Below are 20677 nucleotides of genomic sequence, written 5' to 3'. Positions count from 1 at the left end.
ACTTGCCAGCTCTACCTTTCAACTCGGACTTTGACTCAGAGAAGCTGAATGCTTGCAGGTCTGAATTTTGAGATGAATTTACTCCAAATCCTCCAGCACTTGTAGCAGCAGAAGAACTTAAGAGTTTATGAGCAATTTTGCATTCCCAATTGCGTTTTGCTTGTCTTACTCTTCATCTGTTTAGCGTTATATTTTAACACATGGCAAAGCCAAAAAAACTACAATAATGAGGACATAAATATTGAATTATTGTCAGGTCATATGAAAGTCCAACACCATGGCATGGGTCTTTGGTAATGTTCTGGATGGAGAAAAGTCAGATTGGAAAGCTGGAGAGATGGTTTCCATTACACAATGTAAAACAGACTTTCCTCCTTGCTCTTTGCCTTTTTCTGCTCATGTAAACAAATAAATATTGAAACACCTTTTGGTTTGGTTATTGTTTAGTTGTTGTTAATGCCTCATTTCTGGCCAGTTAGACACAGAACAAATGTTCCTCTGGATTTGCGTCAATTGAGAAACATTTGACAGAAAGTATAACAAAAACATCCTGGCAGGGTGACACCCTGAAAATGTATATTTGGAATATGAAATGACTAAAAAGCAAGCCTGGTCATGTATGTGCATATATGTGTATGTAGGGTGGACTGTTTTTACCTGAGCTGAGCTCCACCCAGACCTTATCCACCCTTTTGAAGTAGCCTATCTACTGTTGAGGTGTTGATGTAGATAACTTGAAAAGTGCCATATAAAATAAGCTATTTTACCATCTACAATGCTGAAGGAATTTTAATACATTTATGTAATTTTTTTTCACATGAATAAGAGTGTTTCAAAAACTCATGAAGCAGCATACAAGTTCAAAGAAAATGTCTCATTAGCAGTAAACCTAGCAACATAAATCTCTGTTATTGTGCACACATTGAGAGGATAGAGTTTATAACGTAGATACTTATAACTTATACATCTTCTATGTCCCTTATGCAAACTGGAACACTTCTCAGTTCCATTCTGCCTAATTAATCTGCTATCCTGCTCTTCCCCCTACTGTACAGTTATGGAATTTCTACTAAATTCTACTTACATGTAAAATAAACGATTGTCATGTTAGAAAAAATTAATTTGAAGAATGTGAATATTAGCTGTATTTAGTCATGCATTGTGTATGTACTTGTTTGTTTTAATAAGAGAACTGATTTTAAAACTGTTACAAGCATGCTGTCTGGTTTTGGATAATTTACTTTACAAACAGTTTATTTTATTCAATTCCTGTAATAAATAGAATATAATAGTTGTAATTTACAATGGCAGATACTCTGATGGCAATATATTTACTGAACAGTCAGTCTGTGGAATGAGCAAACTGGAAGTCTCAGGTTCAGACATGCACATAAAGCTGAGGGGGAAAGCAGATCAGCTTCAGCTTTACACTTCTTGAAGCATACTTTTTAAATTGCTTATACTATTATAAAGATGTTTATGTTGGGTTTATATTATATTCAGTTCAATTCAGCTTTATTAATACAGCTTCGATTAACAACAATGTCTGGGCACTTTACAGACAAATCAATTTGAGACAGTTTATTGTAATCCAATCTGTATTCATAGAAGCCAATTCATAAAGTTTAATAGCCTAGCTAATGAAACCAACGAATTGCATCGAATCATGACATTGATTTAATTTCCCACGCTGAGCATGCATAAAACAGTGGACAACAGAGGAAAGGGAAAGACGTCATTTTTGCAGGAACAGTGGTGAGCACAGGAAAAGGATCCCAACAGGCACTACATCTTTAAGCCAGGGAGGCCTCCTGAGATAGAAGAGCAGAAATACAAGTTAATGATGCCAATACTGTCATATATTTATACATGGAAAATAAAGAACAGAGAGATGGAAAGGAATATCTATCAGCAACTGGAAGCACAATTAAACCTGCAGCCTGACATTGATATGCTCTGTTCAGAATATATGGAACTACAAATTTGACATACAATGGAACTCAGGGAGTTTTTGTATGTGAGGAGAATAATCTTAAATTCTCTTTTATTCTATTGCAATTCAATTCTGATCTCAGTGCAGCATTTTGATCAGCTGGAGACTTTTCAGGGAATGTGTGGGACAGCCCAATAATAACAAATTACAATAGTCCAATTGGAGTTCCTTTGCATCACTCTGTGAGAGTTCCTTATTTTCAGCAATATTGTGTGAGTGGAAGAGGGCAGTTCTAAAAAACTGTTTTTATGTGAACCAAAGGACAAATCCTGGAAAAACAATGAATAAATTAATTAATTAAAAGCTAAAAAAAAAAAGGGTGCTCCTTCTGGGGACTCCATTGTTCTGCTGGGGAACTTCAATGCTCACGTGGGCAATGACAGTAAGACCTGGAGGGGAGTGATTGGGAGGCATGGTCCCCCCCCCCCCCCCCCCCCCCGAATCCAAATGGTGTTTTGTTATTGGACTTCTGTGCTCGTCATGGATTGTCCATAACGAACACCATGTTCCAACATAAGAGTGTCCAAATGTACACCTGGCATCAGGATTCTCTGGGCCGCAGTTCGATGATCGATTTTGTAGTCGTATCGTCGGACCTGCGGCCACATGCCTTGGACACTCGGGTGAGGAGGGGGGCGGAGCTGTCAACTGATCACCACCTGGTGGTGAGTTGGCTCAGATGGTGGGGGAGGAGGCCGGTCAGATCTGGCAGACCCAAACGTGTTGTGAGGGTCTGCTGGGAACGTCTGGCTGAGTCCCCCGTCAGAGCGAGCTTCAACTCCCACGTCAAGTGAGGTGGGGGACGTTGAGTCCGAATGGGCTGTGTTCCGTGCCTCTATTGCTGAGGCGGCCGGCCGGAGCTGTGGCTGTAAGGTCGTTGGTGCCTGTCGTGGCGGTAATCCCAGGACTCGTTGGTGGACACCAACAGTGAGGGATGCCGTCAAGCTGAAGAAGGAGTCCAGGCCTTCTTGGCCTGTGGGACTCTGGAGGCAGCTGATGGGTACCGGCGGGCTAAGCGGCATGCGGCTTCGGCTGTTGCCGAGGCAAAAACTCGGGCATGGGAGGAGTTCGGCGAGGCCATGGAGAAAGACTTCCGGACGGCTTCGAGGAGATTCTGGTCCACCATCCGGCGGCTCAGGAGGGGCAAGCAGTGCTCCATCAATACTGTGTACAGTGGAGGTGGGGAGCTGCTGACCTCAACTCGGGACATAGCGGGTCGGTGGAAGGAATACTTCGAAGACCTCCTCAATCCTACCAACACGTCTTCCGATGAGGAAGCAGAGCTGGCGGACTCAGGGGTGGACTCTCCTATCTCTGGGGCTGAAGTCGCTGAGGTGGTCAAAAAGCTCCTTGGCGGCAAGGCCCCGGGGGTGGATGAGATCCGCCCGGAGTTCCTTAAGGCTCTGGATGTTGTGGGGCTGTCCTGGCTGACACGCCTCTGCAGCATTGCGTGGACATCAGGGGCAGTACCGCTGGATTGGCAGACTGGGGTGGTGGTCCCCCTTTTTAAGAAGGGGGACCGGAGGGTGTGTTCCAATTACAGGGGAATCACACTCCTCAGCCTCCCTGGTAAGGTCTATTCAGGGGTCCTGGAGAGGAGGGTCCGCCGGATAGTCGAATCCCGGATTGAGGAGGAGCAGTGTGGTTTTCGTCCTGGTCGCGGAACAGTGGATCAGCTCTATACCCTCTTTGGGGTCCTGGAGGGGGCATGGGAGTTTGCCCAACCAGTCTACATGTGTTTTGTGGACCTGGAGAAGGCATTCGACCGTGTCCCCCGGGGGCTCCTGTGGGGGGTACTCCGGGAGTATGGGGTACCGGACCCCCTTGTAAGGGCTGTCCGGTCCCTGTACGACAGGTGTCAGAGCTTGGTCCGCATTGCCAGTAGTAAGTCGGATTCGTTTCCGGTGAGGGTTGGACTCCGCCAAGGCTGCCCTTTATCACCGATTCTGTTCATAACTTATATGGACAGAATTTCTAGGCGCAGCCGAGGTGTTGAGGGGATCCGACTTTGTGGCCTCAGGATTGGGTCCCTGCTTTTTGCGGATGACGTGGTCCTGCTGGCTTCATCTGGTCGTGATCTCCAGCTCTCGCTTGAGCGATTCGCGGCCGAGTGTGAAGCAGCTGGGATGAGAATCAGCACCTCCAAATCTGAGACCATGGTCCTAAGCCGGAATAGGGTGGATTACCCTCTCCGGGTCAGGAGTGAGGTCCTGCCTCAAGTGGAGGAGTTTAAATATCTCGGGGTCTTGTTCACGAGTGAGGGAAGGATGGAGCGCGAGATCGACAGACAGATCGGTGCGGCGTCTGCAGTAATGCGGGCTCTGCGCCAGTCTGTCGTGGTGAAGAAGGAGCTGAGCCAGAAGGCGAAGCTCTCGATTTACCAGTCGATCTACGTTCCTACCCTCACCTATGGTCATGAGCTGTGGGTCGTGACCGAAAGAACGAGATCTCGTATACAGGCGGCTGAAATGGGTTTCCTCCGCAGGGTGGCCGGGCTCACCCTTAGAGATAGGGTGAGGAGCTCGGTCATCCGGGAGGGGCTCAGAGTAGAGCCGCTGCTCCTCCGCATCGAGAGGAACCAGTTGAGGTGGCTCGGGCATCTGGTCAGGATGCCTCCTGGACGCCTCCCTGGTGAGGTGTTCCAGGCACGTCCCTCTGGGAGGAGACCCCGGGGAAGACCCAGGACACGCTGGAGGGATTATATCTCTCGGCTGGCCTGGGAACGCCTCGGGATCCCGCCCGCAGAGTTGGCAAATGTGGCTGGGGAGAGGGAAGTCTGGGCTTCCCTGCTTAGGCTGCTGCCCCCGCGACCCGACCCCGGATAAGCGGCAGAAGATGGATGGATGGATGGATGGAAGTTAAAAAAAAATAATAAGAAAAAAAGAGAGAGAACCTCCTCACCACACTTTTGGTAGCCAAATTAATGCTGTCTAAATAAGAATTTTTAGCTATGAGTTTTGTCTTGTCCTTTGAGTTTTAGTCTTGTCTGAATTTAGAAGGAAAAAATTCAGTGATCCAGATCTTTATAACTTTAAGACATCTTTGTAATTAAAAAAAAAAAAAACTGGTTTAATCAGACATCATGGATAAGTATTATCTGAGCATCATCTGACAACTCATTTCAGTATAAGTTAGAGGACCAAAAGTATGGAATACGCTGGAAGGCCATATGAAGCAATCTGCCACATTTTCTTTATTTAAAAGAAATTTAAAAACTAATAATAATAATATAACCTTATTATGATAATACCCTTAAGCAGGGTGATGCGTTTAAGTTAGGGGTAGTCAAATCATCCATTAGTTATGTCGCCATAGAGATGAGCATCTCTTGAGTTGGAGTCTGCATGTACGGGACCCAACTGTCCAGGTTTTGCTCTTTGCTCTTATAGTTATGTGTAGTCTAGCCATCCATTACTTATGTAGCAATGGGGACGTCACCTGATGCACTGAGAAGTGCATTGCTCCATTTCTCTAATGTATAAAGGTATAAATATAAAACAATATTGCTGTCTCTAACCTATTTCTTCTTTTTTCCGCAGGTCTTCCTGATTAAGTGCAGTTGAACATGTTAATCTGTCTTTCTTGTCCTCTCCACCCCAATGAGTCTAGGCAGATGGCTGCCATCCCTGAGCTGGGTTCTGCCGGAAGTTTTCTTCCTGTTAAAAGGGAGTTTTTTCCTTCCCACTGCTGACTCATGCATGCTCATGATGGGGGATTTGGATCGAAGTCATGATTCGATGTAATCAGTTGGTTTCTATCATAGGCTATGTATGAATTGGCTTGAAATGTTGTGTATGTAAAGTAAAAATAAAGTAAACAAATAAAGCTGAATTGATTAGAATTGAATTGAATTGAATTGAATTGAATTGAATTGAATTGAATTGAATTGAATTGAATTGAATTGAATTGAATTGAAGATGCTTCCTTTATTTTTAAGTATGCTGGAATTGCTTAAACAGTCCATATAAGTTCCAGTAAAATGTATTTGAAACTATATCTTAGTTATTGAGTCCTAGGGATAGAGGTGTTAAAGAAAAAAACAACTAAATAATTTGAAAGAAGATACAAAAATGCTGTTTTTTTACACAGGGAGCAGATGCCACAGATTTGCTTGCTGATTTGACTAAGCCTGTCTGGAGTGATAACATTTTGAAGTAATAAATGAAAAATGAACAAGGAAAATGGGGAAAAAATTATTGAAGTTCTTTCATCTGGTTGTCCACAATAACAATTTTCCAGGTCTAGATGAGCAAGGTCTGACAACACTCCAAAAGAAGGAAAAGCAAAAGTAATAGGAAATATAATCAATGAAAATTAGGCCTTGAAAATAAATGTAAAGAAAATGTAAAGACTAATGAAGAAATAAATTCTAAAAAATAATACATAGATACATAAATTGATGAAAATAAATAAATAAATAAAAAATAGACACTGTGAAAACGTAAGCATCAGTTGTAGTGTAAAACCATAGGTGTAAACGCACAGTGTGACTCCGCCCACCTCTGCTCATACCGGAAGTTTAGCTGTTGTTGTCACACTGGAAGAAAATGGCTGCTGCTCCGACTTTTTTTCAATGAACACACTGATATTTCAATTTCATTTTGTTTTCTTGCATTGGAGCTGCTGTCGGCCGCGATGCAATCCCAAAGGCAAGTCGATTATATTAATGGAGACTGACGTCGCTGTATCAGGTTGTTTCTCAGACGATGTAAAACCGCTAGCGTAGCTAGTAACTTACTGCTTTCCCACTCGGAACGGGCTAGCATGCTAACGTTAGCTATATTAGCCCAATGCTCAGGCATCAGCGAGCTTGTTGCTATTCAGCCACTCTCTGGACTTTTCTCACATTCATTGGAGTTCCACTGATCATATATGCCGTCTCTTATTAACCAAGCATTAGGTTACATGTATTGGATTTGCTGAATGATCTAGAATATAAGTTTGGGATGAACAACTTAGATCAACACTTTCGCTCGTCAGGCATCATAGCTGGTTTTGTTTGACATCTGGTTGCCAGGCTTACCATTTGATTTCAGCACAGTCAAAACAACTTGACAGTCATACTTGCACCACGCATCTCTTGTAAATTTACCTGGCGTGAGTTTGTTTTGCTGTGCTGGTTGTAATGCATCTACTGTTCTGCTGTGCAGGGTGTGAATGGTCACTCTTGCAAGGTGACAGTGTGGGGCAGAAAGGACAGCATCGTATACTGTCATTCGCCTTGCAGCTGGCGGTGGACAACAATGGTAAGCTATAAATATCAAATTATTGATTCTCACTTATTCATGTCAATTTCCATAGTTAGGGTTCTCATCAGATAGAAAAGATCCAATCAGAAACCATGCAAGCTTGTGTTCTACTAGTTTATTTACATATTTAACTGACTTGGTTTTTTGTTTGCTTATTCATTTGTTTTCCTTAAAAGCAACAAGTTTTGGAATATGCATTGGATCGAGCCGAGGTAAGATGTTATCTCAGGTTTGTAAGTCTTTATGTGTGTTGAGTGAGATGTTAAAAACATATAAACTGTTTCTGTATCAGCTAAAATAACATTAATCATTCAATGAATATGTAAGCCAGCATTATTTATCCAGTCATTTGCTAATGTTGTGGTAATGTCTCTTGCATAGTACATTGTTGAAAGTGCTCGACAACGACCAGCCAAGAGAAGAATTTCATCTGTTGGTCGGAAGAGTTTGTATCAAAAGCTCTATGAGCTCTACATCGAGGAATGTGAGAAAGAACCAGAGTTGAAGGTTTGTGTTTGAGTATTTTCACCTATTGAACAACAATTAAGAAGGAATATGCATCCTATAAAATGATTGTTCATTGTTCATTTAAAAAAATCATATAATTTTGTGTGTTGAAATATATTGCACCACAACATAGAGAACCACTATCAAACATATATTAATAAAGAAATCTGTTGTTAAAACATGGGAATGAACTCTTTTGTGCTTGTGTTTGCCCTCTCTTTCTAAAGAATCTGAGGAGAAATGTGAATCTACTGGAGAAGCTGGTGTCTCAGGAGTCTCTATCATGTCTGGTGGTCAATCTGTACCCTGGGAATGAAGGCTATTCTTTAATGCTCAGGGGGAAAAATGGATCTGGTATGACTAAACAAACTCATGTTTCTTATCTTTTTACCCTGCTCTGTACAACAATGTTGTCTCATCTATAAGTTGTGTTTTTGTTGCTGTCTAGATTCTGAAACCATCCGCCTGCCATACGAGGAAAGAGAGCTGCTGGAGTACCTGGATGCTGAGGAGTTACCTCCTATTCTGGTGGATTTGTTGGAGAAATCGCAGGTGTGTATACATAGTGAGCTTAGACTTTTAACACTTGTCATTTTAAGTCAGTTGTGAGATGGCATATCTGTGACGCACACAGAGGTCCCATGTTTATATCGGTACATAACATAAAAGGAGAGCAGTGCTATGACAGGCTTCAGCTCTTGATAGCTTAAAAAAGCATTGTATTGTGTTTTGTTCTGTAAGCTTTGTTTTTTTTGTTTTTTTTATAACCACCTGTTAAATTAGTTATTTTATGTGTATTGTGTCTTAGGTGAACATCTTCCAAAGTGGCTGTGTAATAGTAGAGGTGAGAGACTACAGACAAACTGGTAATACCAAGATTCCTACCTATCAGAGTAGACACATCCTGTTGCGGCCAACCATGCAGGTAATATTTACACTCTAGAGGAACATGCTAAGAAATTAGTGACAAGGTTGACTATTAACATACATGTTATATCTTTCATAGACTCTAATATGTGATGTTCATGCCATGACCAGCGATCATCACAAGTGGACACAGGTAAATCATTCATGTTGATTATGTTATGTCTGTCTGAGTAATAAAAGGATAAAAGCAGTCTAATCATCATGTTCCTTTAATTTACCCTTATTCTCATTCAACCAACACAGCCTGAAGCATTTTGTTGTACTTTGTTTACTTCAATGTTGCTCTTGTATCCTATCCTGCCTTGTTTGTCTGAGATTTTTTTTTTAACCAAGTGTTATCTGTCCTCTCTTCTCTGCTTCAGGATGACAAATTACAACTGGAGAGCCAGTTGATTTTGGCCACAGCTGAACCTCTGTGCCTGGATCCCTCCATTTCTGTTACTTGCACAGCCAACCGACTGCTCCACAACAAACAGAAAATGAACACCCACTCTATGAAACGGTACCAAATGCAGTCACAGCGCTGGCTTTGCTCAGTGTTAGCTCAGACAAACATGCCCACTCCCCACAATCCACCCCCATAAAAAAATCAAAGCTCTGGCTCACAAAAGGGAAAAGGTACATGAGTGAGGAAACCATTAACTATAACTCTATTCGTTTGTGTGCATTGCAGGTGTTTTAAGAGGCACTCCCGAGCTGCACTAAATAGGCAGCAGGAGATGTCCAACCTGCCCGTTCCACCACAGCTACGACTTTATGACTACCTACAGAGGAGGAAGGAGAGGAAACCTGCTCCTGTCATAGACCTGAAGATCTCAAAAGCTGGAAATGTAAGTCGTCATACTCTCAACACTTTTGCAAGGATTTAGATGGCTACATGAAGGGGTCTTTGGTGCCTCTCTTGGGGTCGGGGGGATAGAGGTGTGCTTTTCTACCTCATTAAACAAATGTTAATGAATTAATCTTTTCAGTGTTCTACTTTGGATTAGAACGATCCAGTTTGAGGCAGTCTTGCTTATGACAGCACCTTTTTAGCTATGGGAAAAACAAGAAAGTAATTCTTGTTAGTCACTTGTTCAGAAAGACTAATGGTCCATTTATGCTCACTTACATACATAAATGGGGGCGCCCATTTTAAACGTTTTTATGTCACCGCTCTCATACTTCCATCTTTTACTTTGCTAGAGCTGTTAAGTCACTTCATCCACTCGTGGGCGGTGTTTACAGAGTTCACCTCTGTATCTTGACACCAGTTAATAGTGGTGATTTATATTAAGTCGAGTAAAACCACAATGTTTTTTGCTGTTTTTCACCACTCCGGTAGATTTGGAAGAGACTATAAAATAACGTGAAACATAAGTTTATGCATCTGTACGGTGTGTGTGTGGGTTTTTTTTTTTTTGTTGTTGTTTTGGGTGTTGTGTTTTTGACTAACACTGCAATTTTTGTCTCTCAACACTTGTAGTGTGTTGACATGTGGAAGCAGAGCAACTGCCAACTAACTGCACCAAAGGAGATCGATGTAAGTAATTTAGTTTCATTTCAACAGAATTTTTTTAATCAGTGGAGCGTACTTTAGTAGGATTATGTAAGTTTTTGATTTTATCAAACTTTGTGTGATATTTTACCTTTTTCATTTTATTTTAGGTGGAAAAGTATGCTGTGGTTGAGAAATCCTTGCAGTTGGAAGACTCTCAGCCCACCACTGTCTGGCCTGCTGAAGTAAGTTTGGCAGCAACATTCATTCTCCCTGTGGGTGCTGATCGATGATGGATGTTTGCTGTCAGATATAAGCGGGTGGTTGCTTGAAATGTGCAACTACCTATAAGAAACTAAATCAAAAATGGTCTTTTTCTTTAGCAGCTATATCGTATGAGATAGCCACACAGCCTCTTTCTTTTAGTATCAGTGTAAAAAAAAATACAAAATGAGGGAGGCTAACATTTAAGCAATTAGAAGTTTGTAGTAAATGTGAAAGACTTTCAAATCCACATCTGCTTTTAGCGTTTTGGACAAGAAATACCCATCTGGACCATGTCAATCATGCCGTTTCTCCATGCTGGAGCTTTTTCACATATTTACAACAAACTTACTTTACTGGAGAGTCACTGAGATGAATAATGACCTTTATATGGATGTTTTTAACCCGACTTCTTCTCCCATAAACTCCTGCTCTCCAAGAAGGCAGGATTACTGTTCAAATTCTATTCATTTATATACTTTTCCTGATTTTTCAATAGGAAGTTATAGATGACTATACATTTGAGTGTGAAGTAGGAGGCCAAGCTCAGAAGACCAAGGTGTCCATCTTCCAGTCAATGGGAGACCCGCTGGTTTATGGGAAGATCTACTGCACTAAAGAACCAAAATCAGAGGAGGACAGCACAGATCTCAAGCTTATACATCCTCCGTAAGAGCACTCAAAACAAATGAAGTGTTCCTGATAGAACATAAGCCACTCTGAATGCACCAAACTTAATCTGTTTTGTCTGTTTCACAGGTTTCTCATAGGGTCAAAGATAGATGCAGAAAGGTAAATCTCAGTTTTGGCTTTTTGTCAGATGCAGAGTATTTGTGAGATGACCACAGAAAGCAAAATGTTCTTGTGCACTTTGACTGTTTAACAGGTTTCTTACTCAGTACAAAGGCGTATATGAGAGAGATGTGAAATGTCAGGTCAAGATGTCTCATAACTCAGGCAACGTGGGACAAGGGCCTCCCTCCCCCAGCAAAGATGAAGTAAGTACCACTTTCATTTTTCAGTGAAAAAAGTTGAGATGGTCTTTTATAAATAAAACATATCTGGTGAAGTTGTCTGAGATTATCTGATGTATTTATGGTGCTGATGCGATTTGCCTTTGTGCCATTGACAGGGTGATGGCATTTCTTCCCTAGCCCAGACATCTGTGTTGGGAAAAGGGGTGAAACATAGACCCCCTCCCATTAAACTGCCCTCAGGATCAGGCAGCAGCTCCTCAGGTATATTTGATCAACTATTTTTTATTACTAACTCTGCTCCAATTGCCATCCATCCTACTCTTTATTCTAGAAAGTTTTCTTGAATTTCACTGACTGAAATTGCCCCACTTTGAATTGTGGAAATGTTTAATAAAAGAGTTGTAAATATTGTATTCCAACTTGTTTTTAGGTAATCCATATAGCTCACAAACCATTAGTGGTCTACTTAAGTGTCCTACGCCGCCACCTCCAGCCAAAAGCCAGTCTCTGAACAGGAAGCACTCCATGGAGTTAGGCCAGGTGGGCCTGTTGTCGCCGGCTTCCCTCTCTCCAATGGGATCCACACAGAGTGAGTAAAGCCAAGTCTGACATCAGTTTTCCATGTGTTTTTGATAAATCACCTTAAAATGAGTCCAGATCTTAAAGATGCACAGCAGAACTTTGCATGTTTTATCCACTATCGACATCTAACTCAGCATCTATCTTACATGTACTCTGAGCTCTCTCTCTGGTCAGTAAGCGACAGTCTTATCTTCACTTTTGTCCTGACTTTTGCTTTGTCTCATTCTCTCTTTCATTTCCCCTTTTCCTGCAATGATCTTTTCTTTTTTTGGTTCTTTACTGAATCATCCATGTTGTGTGTTAAAAACATGCTAGTGTGTGACGTGGTGCATAAAGCGAAACTGCTGCAGTGTCCCACAGCGTCCTGGAAGAAAAAGTGGTAGTGTGCGTTTTCTGAGCCTTTGGACACTGCTGGGCAGCGACGGCTCCAGAGATACTCATAATAGATGTCACTGTGCCATCAAACGAGTCTTAATTGCTGAGTTTTAATGTCAGATTATTATGTGTGGTGCATCTTTAAGAGATCTGAATAAAAAATCTGGGATAAGCTACAAACTAAAAGAATATCAGACACTGTTTTGTGTCACACATTGATCCAGTGTTTGTCAAACTGAGGTCCCAGAATAAAGACTGGTGGGGAGGGCATCCTCGTAATGTAAGGCTTGAAAACGGTCAGAATCTTAATTCGGAAGAACAAAATGTATTTAGTTGGATTATGTTCAGAGCTGTGACAAAGCACTGATGTGTCCAAAATCAGCTTTTCTTGCCATGATAATCCCAAATTTTTATATTAAAATGCCGTCCATGACAACCTTGGTAAAAATTCTAACCCTGCTAATTATCAAACTTCATAAACAAAGATGAATAAATGGTATTTTGGTGGATTCAGTTCACCACTCTGACAAAGTACAAACATGCTAAAACTAAGCTCTTCTCACCGAAATAATGCAAAATTCTGATTTTTTATTATGACATGGGTAATAGTTTTGTCCTTTATACAATAACATCCTAACAAATTAATTTGTTCATCTGCAGATTAGTCTTTTTCCCTTAATGCATTCATTTTGATAGCTCTGTTTTTTCACATGGATATCAGGTTCTTTAGTATCAGAACACTTCTATAAAAACCTTAGAGCGAGAACATACACAGACTCATACCCAGTACTGTTATCAGAGCATCCCTAATGGTGAATCAATAGCATTTCAACAACCACAAGGAAATATGACGAGGCATGATTTCCCTGGTCATGACCAGGTAATGGCAATGGTTGGTAATAAAGAAAGACCACAGTGTTTTGTATGTCTTGTAATATTAGCAACTGACAGTATGAAAGCAGACAAGTGGCAACATCACTCAGACTTCTCATCCTGTACACAAAGAATAGAAATAAACTTCTCGTCTGTGGCAATAGAGTTTTATGTTGCACCCGTCTTGTCAGATGCTCAACGTACCTCCCGTATAAAGTAGCGTCCAGTTTCCTGGTCTAAAAACGTCTCACATTATAGGATAGGAACTAAGAGACCTCTTCCACTGACATGGTTTTAACTGTAAGTAATGAAGCAGCAGCTGTTAAACTAAAGACTATTTCTGTCTTGACCAATTTTCCCCTCTTTAGGATCTGGCACCCCAAAGCCATCTACACCAACACCGACAAACACGCCATGCTCAACCCCGCATCCCACCGATTCCCTCTCTGCCCCTCTCTCAGTGACCCCCACACCTTCCGACCCTACTATGGTTCAGAGCCAGTCCCAGCCTGCCCTCCTCACACCTTTCGCCCAGCAGCAGCTTGCTCTAAGCCAGCCCCTTCCAGTCATGACAATTCCCTTGCCCACTATGGGCACATCCATCACCACAGGAACCACCTCGTCCCAGGTCATGGCTAACCCAGCTGGGCTTAATTTCATCAATGTGGTCGGCTCTGTCTGGTAAGAAAATGAGTAACCTGATGTCACACCATTTCTTGCTAGTCACCGTCTTCTCATGATGGCTTTGTGTTGTTTATTTATTTAGCAGTCCTCAGACTTTGATGAGTGGCTCCAGTCCAATGCTGGGTCCAGGGCTTAACCTAAGTGGAATCCTACCATCTGGAGGGCTGATGTCAACCATGCAGTCTGCAACCCAGGCTGGTAAGCCATGGCATCATAATTACACTCTTTAAATTGCTGTAACCAAATAATAGCAGTCACTTTCAATGTGACATGCAGACAAACAGTGGAGTATACCAATGTTAACTTGTATCCAACTATCTGACACTGTTTAACAAAGAGAATTTCAGCTTCAGGAATTTCTTTGGACTTTGCCGTCAGCGGGGGAACACTAACTATTCATCAGCAGTTCGTAAAATATCAGAAACACACGTCCTTTTTGTATAGTATGAAGAGCTATAATAATGCATGTTATATTTACTGGCTATACCAGAAATGACTAAACTATTCTTTCCTTCTTAACATATATTCTAAGATCTGACATCTGACCCTTTAACAGTACCTGAAAGAGAAGTCAACCTTTGGCAAAGAATGTCACAGGAGTCGTATGTTTAATATGATGCAGGGAAAAAGGTTGTAACAGAAAGCATCTTAGAAAACAAGGCAGGCACAAAAATACACATATATTTAAATTTTAACTAATGGAAAGTCCATAGATAAGTTACTGTTCATAAGCGGGGATTTTTTTTTTTTCCTCTTCTTATCTATTTTGTGGTTAATTTAACCCTGATTTTTATTTCAGGGGGTCCATTTGGCCTGAACAACAGTGCTGGGTTGCGACCTCTGAATCTGCTACAGGTATGCCTCTGTGCCAGTTAGACTGTATCACTGTAAGGTGCATGCACCTGGTATTTGTCTGGTGTAGAGAGTCTGCCCTCACCCTCACCTGTGTTATCTCACCTGGTACAGTGATGAGCAAGTGGCACAGCTTAGGTTCACTCATGGTTCCCTCTTTTCTACCTCATTGCATTTGCAATGCGGTGCCACAATGGCAGGCATCTCTGGAAAAGATGCCTGACTAGAATTTAACTTGCATTGTGACATTATTGCCACCCTTTATCTCTTGAACTGCTGAGTCTCTTTTAAAAAGGCCTTTGCAGAAGGAATAGCAGCAGAACAAGTAAATGGATAAATCTGAACGCAGACGCAGCTTGTTTGAAGACCATTGCTTGTGCCATTCCTTTTAGATTCCTTTATCTGATTACCTGATAGTGGGAAAGATCTGTGTTGAGTGCCTTGTTAACTCTTCCATTTCCTTCCTTCTCCCCTTTCAACTGCATGTACATCATTTCTTTCCCTTTGCCTGTCCTCCTCCTTTGTCCTACCCTCCCCTTCATTCTCATCTCCCTTGTCTTTTACTTCCCCACTTTTTGTTTGTTGGTGTGTCCGTGTTGTTCGTCTCCAGATCCCCACTGGTCCTCTCATCTTTAACTCTCTGCAGCAGCAGCAGCTGCCCCAGTTCTCGCCTCAGCAGAGTCAGTCTGCCACATCCAGTCCTCAACAGCAAGGGGAGACGGTGAGCTGTGGGCACGCACATAAAAATACTACCGACTACACAGTCAAAATATTCATATTCATTTGATGATTGTGTTATCGACCAAGAGGTAGATGTATTGGATGGCGTATAATGATTAAAAAGCTATTCTGATTAATGCAAAAGATGCTTTTTGGGGAAAGGTTTACCTGAATTAGAGATTGTAGGATGCACTTCAGTGTATTTTCTAGTTGGATAAAGGAAACAGGTTGTCTGTCCAATAAATCCTGGTTTCTTACTATAAAGTGTGAGACAGACTGAGATGAGTGATGGAACAAAGTAATTCTCAATAGTTATGTTCTGAATCATATTTAACAGGTCATCCTCTCCACAGTCTCATGGGAAGCTGTTCTGTTATGAAGGTTCACTTAATTTTCACCAAGGCATGCAGAGCTGTGTGTGTATGGCTGCAATGTGAATCATCACAGCCATTAGCGGAAGGCTGTTTGTTTTCTCTTCAGAGGTTGTTGTCCAGAAATGTCCTGTGCCGGTCAAAATAAGAAGAAACAAGAAAAATACTCCGACTTGGCTCAATCTCTACAGAGAAATAGGCTCGCATTGTCTTCCTATGGTTCTGAAAATGTGACTGAAAGGAATTACTTTGTATTGAGTCTAAATGTTTGTTTTTTTGTTTTTTTTAAGGGAGTTCCTGAATAGTAACTTTAAAACAAGCCATTTGGTACCAAAATTTGCATTAGATACAAAATCTGGATCTGCTGTAGATGGTAAATCACAACATTAAGCTCACCTGCATTATGTTGTGATGGTCTCTGTTTGGATTACCTGTGATATCCGGCTCACATTGATCCAGTCTATTGCTGAAACATAGTGGGTGATTAGCTGATCTTTTTTTCCATGTTCATCTGAATTAGCTCAAATACGAAAGAAAAGTCCTCATAAAAACACTGAATGACCGAATTATATTAATTAGCAATGCTTTACAATAAGAATCTGAAATTGCTTATCCTTGTTCTTTCTATTTTTATGTGACTTTTGCAACTTATTACTAACAAGTCTTGCATTAAGAGGCTTTTCACTTGCCTCAAGTTAGATATACTATAGATTTAAAACAGGCACTGTGCACATTCCTAAACAAGTTATCGGGTGATTTTGTATCAGGTGGCAGTTTTGTGTTATTCCCTTGCCTTATGTTACCTTTTGAATTTCATTTTAGAGTGACCAAGGATCAGATCAAAATTTAGGAAACCAGCAAACAGCTGTCATCAACCTGGGAGTTGGAGGCTTCATGTCTCCACAGGCAGCAGGTATGAGCCATGCCACACAGAAATACACATCAAACATATATTTCTCCAAACATTTGTCTCCATTCACTCACTTAACTTGTTCTCCACACAAGTGAAGCCATCCCACTAATAAGATAAGCATTACTAATGTTTCATTAATGTGATTACTGTTCATAAATACTAAGTCTGTAACCACACATTGATTAAGTTAGTCATTGTTGCTCTCAGTGGAGCATGTAACAACTGCCAGGAGAGACTCAATTTCCCCTTCTTCTCTGCTACATTCTCTTTTTGTTTCCTTTTCCCTGATCTTTTATTTTATTTCTTTTATTTTGCCCCTAACCTTATACCTTTTCTTTCTTTGCTATATTCCTCTTGTTCTTCTCAACCCTGTTCACTCCTCTTTTCTCTTGATCCAATTCATGCTATTGGCTCATTATTCATGCATATGATTTGACTTTCTACAATGTTCTGTCTTTTTCTTCCTTCCTTTTGTTTTTGTTTTGTGTGTTTGTGTGTATTATAACATCCACTTTTGTCCTCCATCCACACCAATGTTTCCCTCTTGCATATATGTGCATATTCTGTCCTCATACTTTACTCCATACCTTGTTCTGCTTTTCTCCCTCCAACCATCACATCCTTCCCTCTGGGGCTCCCTTTTCTCCCTCCTCCCCTCCCCTTAGTGCTGTCCCAGTTGGGCTGTGGGCTGGACGGGTCTGGGCCCCCCCTGCCTTCTCCAAGGCTTCAGCAGCAGCACCAGCCACAGATCCAAGTAATACAGCAACATTAACATCCATATACACTTAAATAGGTTTGTAGAACCCAAATGGTTGATTTAAAAAAAAGAAAACTCGAGTGCAAAATTATCATTTCCTTTTGGGGACTGATAAAAGTATTTCTCATTTCATTTCATATCATTTCATATCATTTCAATCAGCCGAGTCACCAGCCAACTCTCCATGCCTGTTCAGTGGCCAGGCGTTTGTTGCCCTCTGCTCAAAACTGGAAGCGAATTAGGAAAATTAATTTAAAATGTTTGCAAGTCTCTTTTCAGATAACTTTAATGCTTTTTAACAGATGTTACAAGATTGATTGTTTTAAACATAAAACAAATAAATGTATACTACATTGGAAAGTTTATAGCCCCAAAAATGTTAAATCTTACACTATATACAGTATAAATATTAAGCATTAACAGAATATTGGTGCTTCTCAAAGTCAGGGAAACATCTTTTACATCTGCTATTTCCAGGATACTTTGTCATCAGATCTCGCTGAGATACTGTGCCAAAGTCCAGCATGGAGAAAAAAATTGACTCACTATCATTGTGTATGTGTGTAATAAATAATTTGTAAACTGTGTATAAATATATTATACAAGTTGTTAAATACCTTTTGCACAAATTCCCTTCTAATCGCAGACAAAACTGCAACTTATCAGTTCACTAGTGCTCAGGGGATTTTAAGACTCTTTTCACGCTTGTGGAGCTTCGAACGTAGACAGATTTTCATCTGATTTTCTGCTCCAGTCATTTCAAAGTGGGAAGACGTTGTCTATGACAGGAAGGTCGCCCCGCAGGACTCTATTCATGCTTTTCTCATCACTTTTGTGCACACACATTTCACAATTTGTAAGCTTCACAGAAGCCTTTTGAACACAAAACTATTAGATTGATCAGGTTGAAGGTAAAAATTTTAATGTGCATTTTTATCTTTTTTTTTAATGTATAAATTTATTTTTGTGTGTGTGTGTGTGCACGTAATATCTAGATAATTCTGTGTGCATTTGACCATACATTTGAAATTTTACAGTTTTTTACTGTAAATTGTACAGTTTACAAACTAACTTACACATACAAGTATCCAAAGTTACACACAATTTAGTTTACATAGTTTGCAAATCAGTATTACTCACACACACAATAATATTGAGCCAAATTTTTCTTCAGTCAATCAAAGAACTTAGTTCTTTGTTTTGTGAAATTACAAAGAAGCTTCTTTGTATCCAAGACGCCACAGGTCAAAGATGAATTAATGTTTAGCACAAGACAGATTAATATGTAATTAATATGCATTAACATGTTTGCTTGTTTTCTCTCTCTTTATTGGCACCATAATATAAAGTTAGAATTGTAATGTGTTCCAACCAGAGACACAAAAGTGTAAGAACCACAGTGATTTACTGTTCACACTTGCAGCAGCTAACAACTATAAAAGCCACGTTTATTTTTCAACTGTTGCGTGTCTCAAGTGTCTCAATTGATATTAATATAATTTCTGATGCTTGACCACTCATTTTACCTGCTTCGATAGATAGATAGATAGATAGATAATACACAGGACATTATGGCCAACTGATGAAATACCCTTGAGCTTGAGAAGCACCTGATATATATTTAACCTGCATGTTTAACAATTAATGTATAGCAGAGCTTGAAACTGTTAGGTCTGATTTTTTTTATCTAAATTGTACTTCACCACATTTTCTTTTGTTTAAACTCCATTTCATCCATGTTTATTTGGTTGGTTGATATGCTGTTTGATAAAGACCACAATAGTTCCAGTACTGTCAGCAACCCACACACCAGAGCTTGCAGCACTGCCAATGGCAGCAAACTAACAGCGAGCCAAACAGACATCCAAGCATGTTGTTGTCCAGAGCTTAACGGGAGCCAGTACTGTTGAAAGGTTGCTCTTTGCATTATGACAGAGATGATTGACAGTTCCACTGCGAGCATGAATCGAAGGAGTGTTTTTTTTTTTCTTTGCCCAGTTGAAGTTGCTGACTTACTTTCTGAGCAGAAAGCACAGTTGCTAAGCTGCATGTTTGTTTTTGCTGGGATCATAGCTGATAATTTGTGCCTTGAGACAACACTGGTGCTGCTTGACTGTATCCTGCCTCACTTCCCAACACTTCCTCTCCCTCCCCTCAGCAACCCATTAACCTCTCTACTGTTTTCTCCGCACACTCTTCTTGTATGTTGTACGTACCAGGCTTTAGTTCAGCTTCACTAACCCATGCCACTGTGACCCGAAGAGTTCTGTAGACCATGGTTTGATTAGTCTTGCTCTAAGATAGATGGCCTTTAACTATACAGGAGATAATTACATAAACATTAGATTAACAGTCTCCATGTTGGATTTTGTAGCTTGTAGCGCCATACTGAAAATCTCCTCATATATATTTTTTTTCCACCTTTCATTTTATTGAACAGTTGCAATTCTTGCAGCACCAAATGCAGCAGCAGCAAATGGCTATGGGAGCAGCACCTCCTCAGGGGGGAGCACCGCAACAGCATACCGCCAGCCAACAAAGAAGTAAGAGGAAGAGGAGTACACCGCAGCCCCTCCCTAAGTCATGACAGACTAAAATACTTCCCCATCTTTATAAGGACATGAGTGATCCATACTGTGCTCTTTGTCTGCCTTGCTGTGGAGATACCAGACAAAAAAAAGGACTTGTTTGGGTTTGTTTTTTTGGGTTTTTTTTTTGTCTTTTCTAGCTGACATGTTTGTATGTAATTGTTTTCAGGAGTTTTGGAAAGCAAAAACCGTGTCCACTGTTGAGGATGGGGTGTCCCCCCCATCCCCCCCCCCACCCAACAGGAAGCCCTAAACTTAAAGAAGCTTTCGTGATCATTTTTGAGATGAGCCAGAGGAAGATAGTTCTTGTAGGTAGTGGGCTTCCACAATAACACATTTCCCCTTCAGGAGGCATTTTTCTCTGTGGCGGCCCTGTGGACTGAGAGGATCATAAATGCACATTCTCAGAGGATTCCGGATGAGGCTGCCTGATCCTCCCGCCTCAGCTTAGTTAAACCCGGTAGAAACTGCCCTTTAAGCACGGATCCCAGCCGAGCTATTTGACACCAAATCCTCCATATAACTATGACATGTGAACACGCAGATCTGGTCTTGGAGTAGTGCCTGG

General features: G+C 41.0%; 1 protein-coding gene across 2 annotated transcripts; it reads left to right on the top strand.

Annotated features, from left to right (window-relative positions):
• Positions 1–6510: 6510 nt before the first annotated feature.
• supt20 (SPT20 homolog, SAGA complex component) lies at positions 6511–20108 on the top strand (the record flags this gene model as incomplete). Of its 2 annotated transcripts, XM_079247996.1 has the most annotated exons (24): positions 6511–6642; positions 7144–7239; positions 7419–7454; positions 7624–7749; positions 7977–8103; positions 8198–8301; positions 8558–8674; positions 8756–8809; positions 9039–9178; positions 9350–9506; positions 10142–10198; positions 10324–10398; positions 10917–11086; positions 11177–11209; positions 11304–11415; positions 11550–11655; positions 11825–11983; positions 13593–13905; positions 13991–14106; positions 14708–14763; positions 15371–15481; positions 16674–16764; positions 17430–17518; positions 19962–20108. In XM_079247996.1, exons 2-24 carry the CDS (start codon positions 7237–7239, stop codon positions 20106–20108), a joined length of 2499 nt encoding a protein of 832 aa, XP_079104122.1. In that variant the 5' UTR covers positions 6511–6642; positions 7144–7236. The 2 variants fall into 2 exon arrangements, with proteins under 2 accessions (XP_079104122.1, XP_079104123.1); XM_079247997.1 differs by lacking the exon at positions 17430–17518 and having other exon boundaries at positions 19962–20106.
• Positions 20109–20677: the final 569 nt, after the last annotated feature.

This window comes from Telmatherina bonti, assembly GCF_933228915.1.
Source record: "Telmatherina bonti genome assembly, chromosome: 10".
Taxonomy (NCBI): Eukaryota; Metazoa; Chordata; class Actinopteri; order Atheriniformes; family Telmatherinidae; genus Telmatherina; species Telmatherina bonti.
The sequence above is the reverse complement of the archived record's forward strand: the minus strand, read 5'-3'. Positions and strand labels throughout refer to the sequence as shown.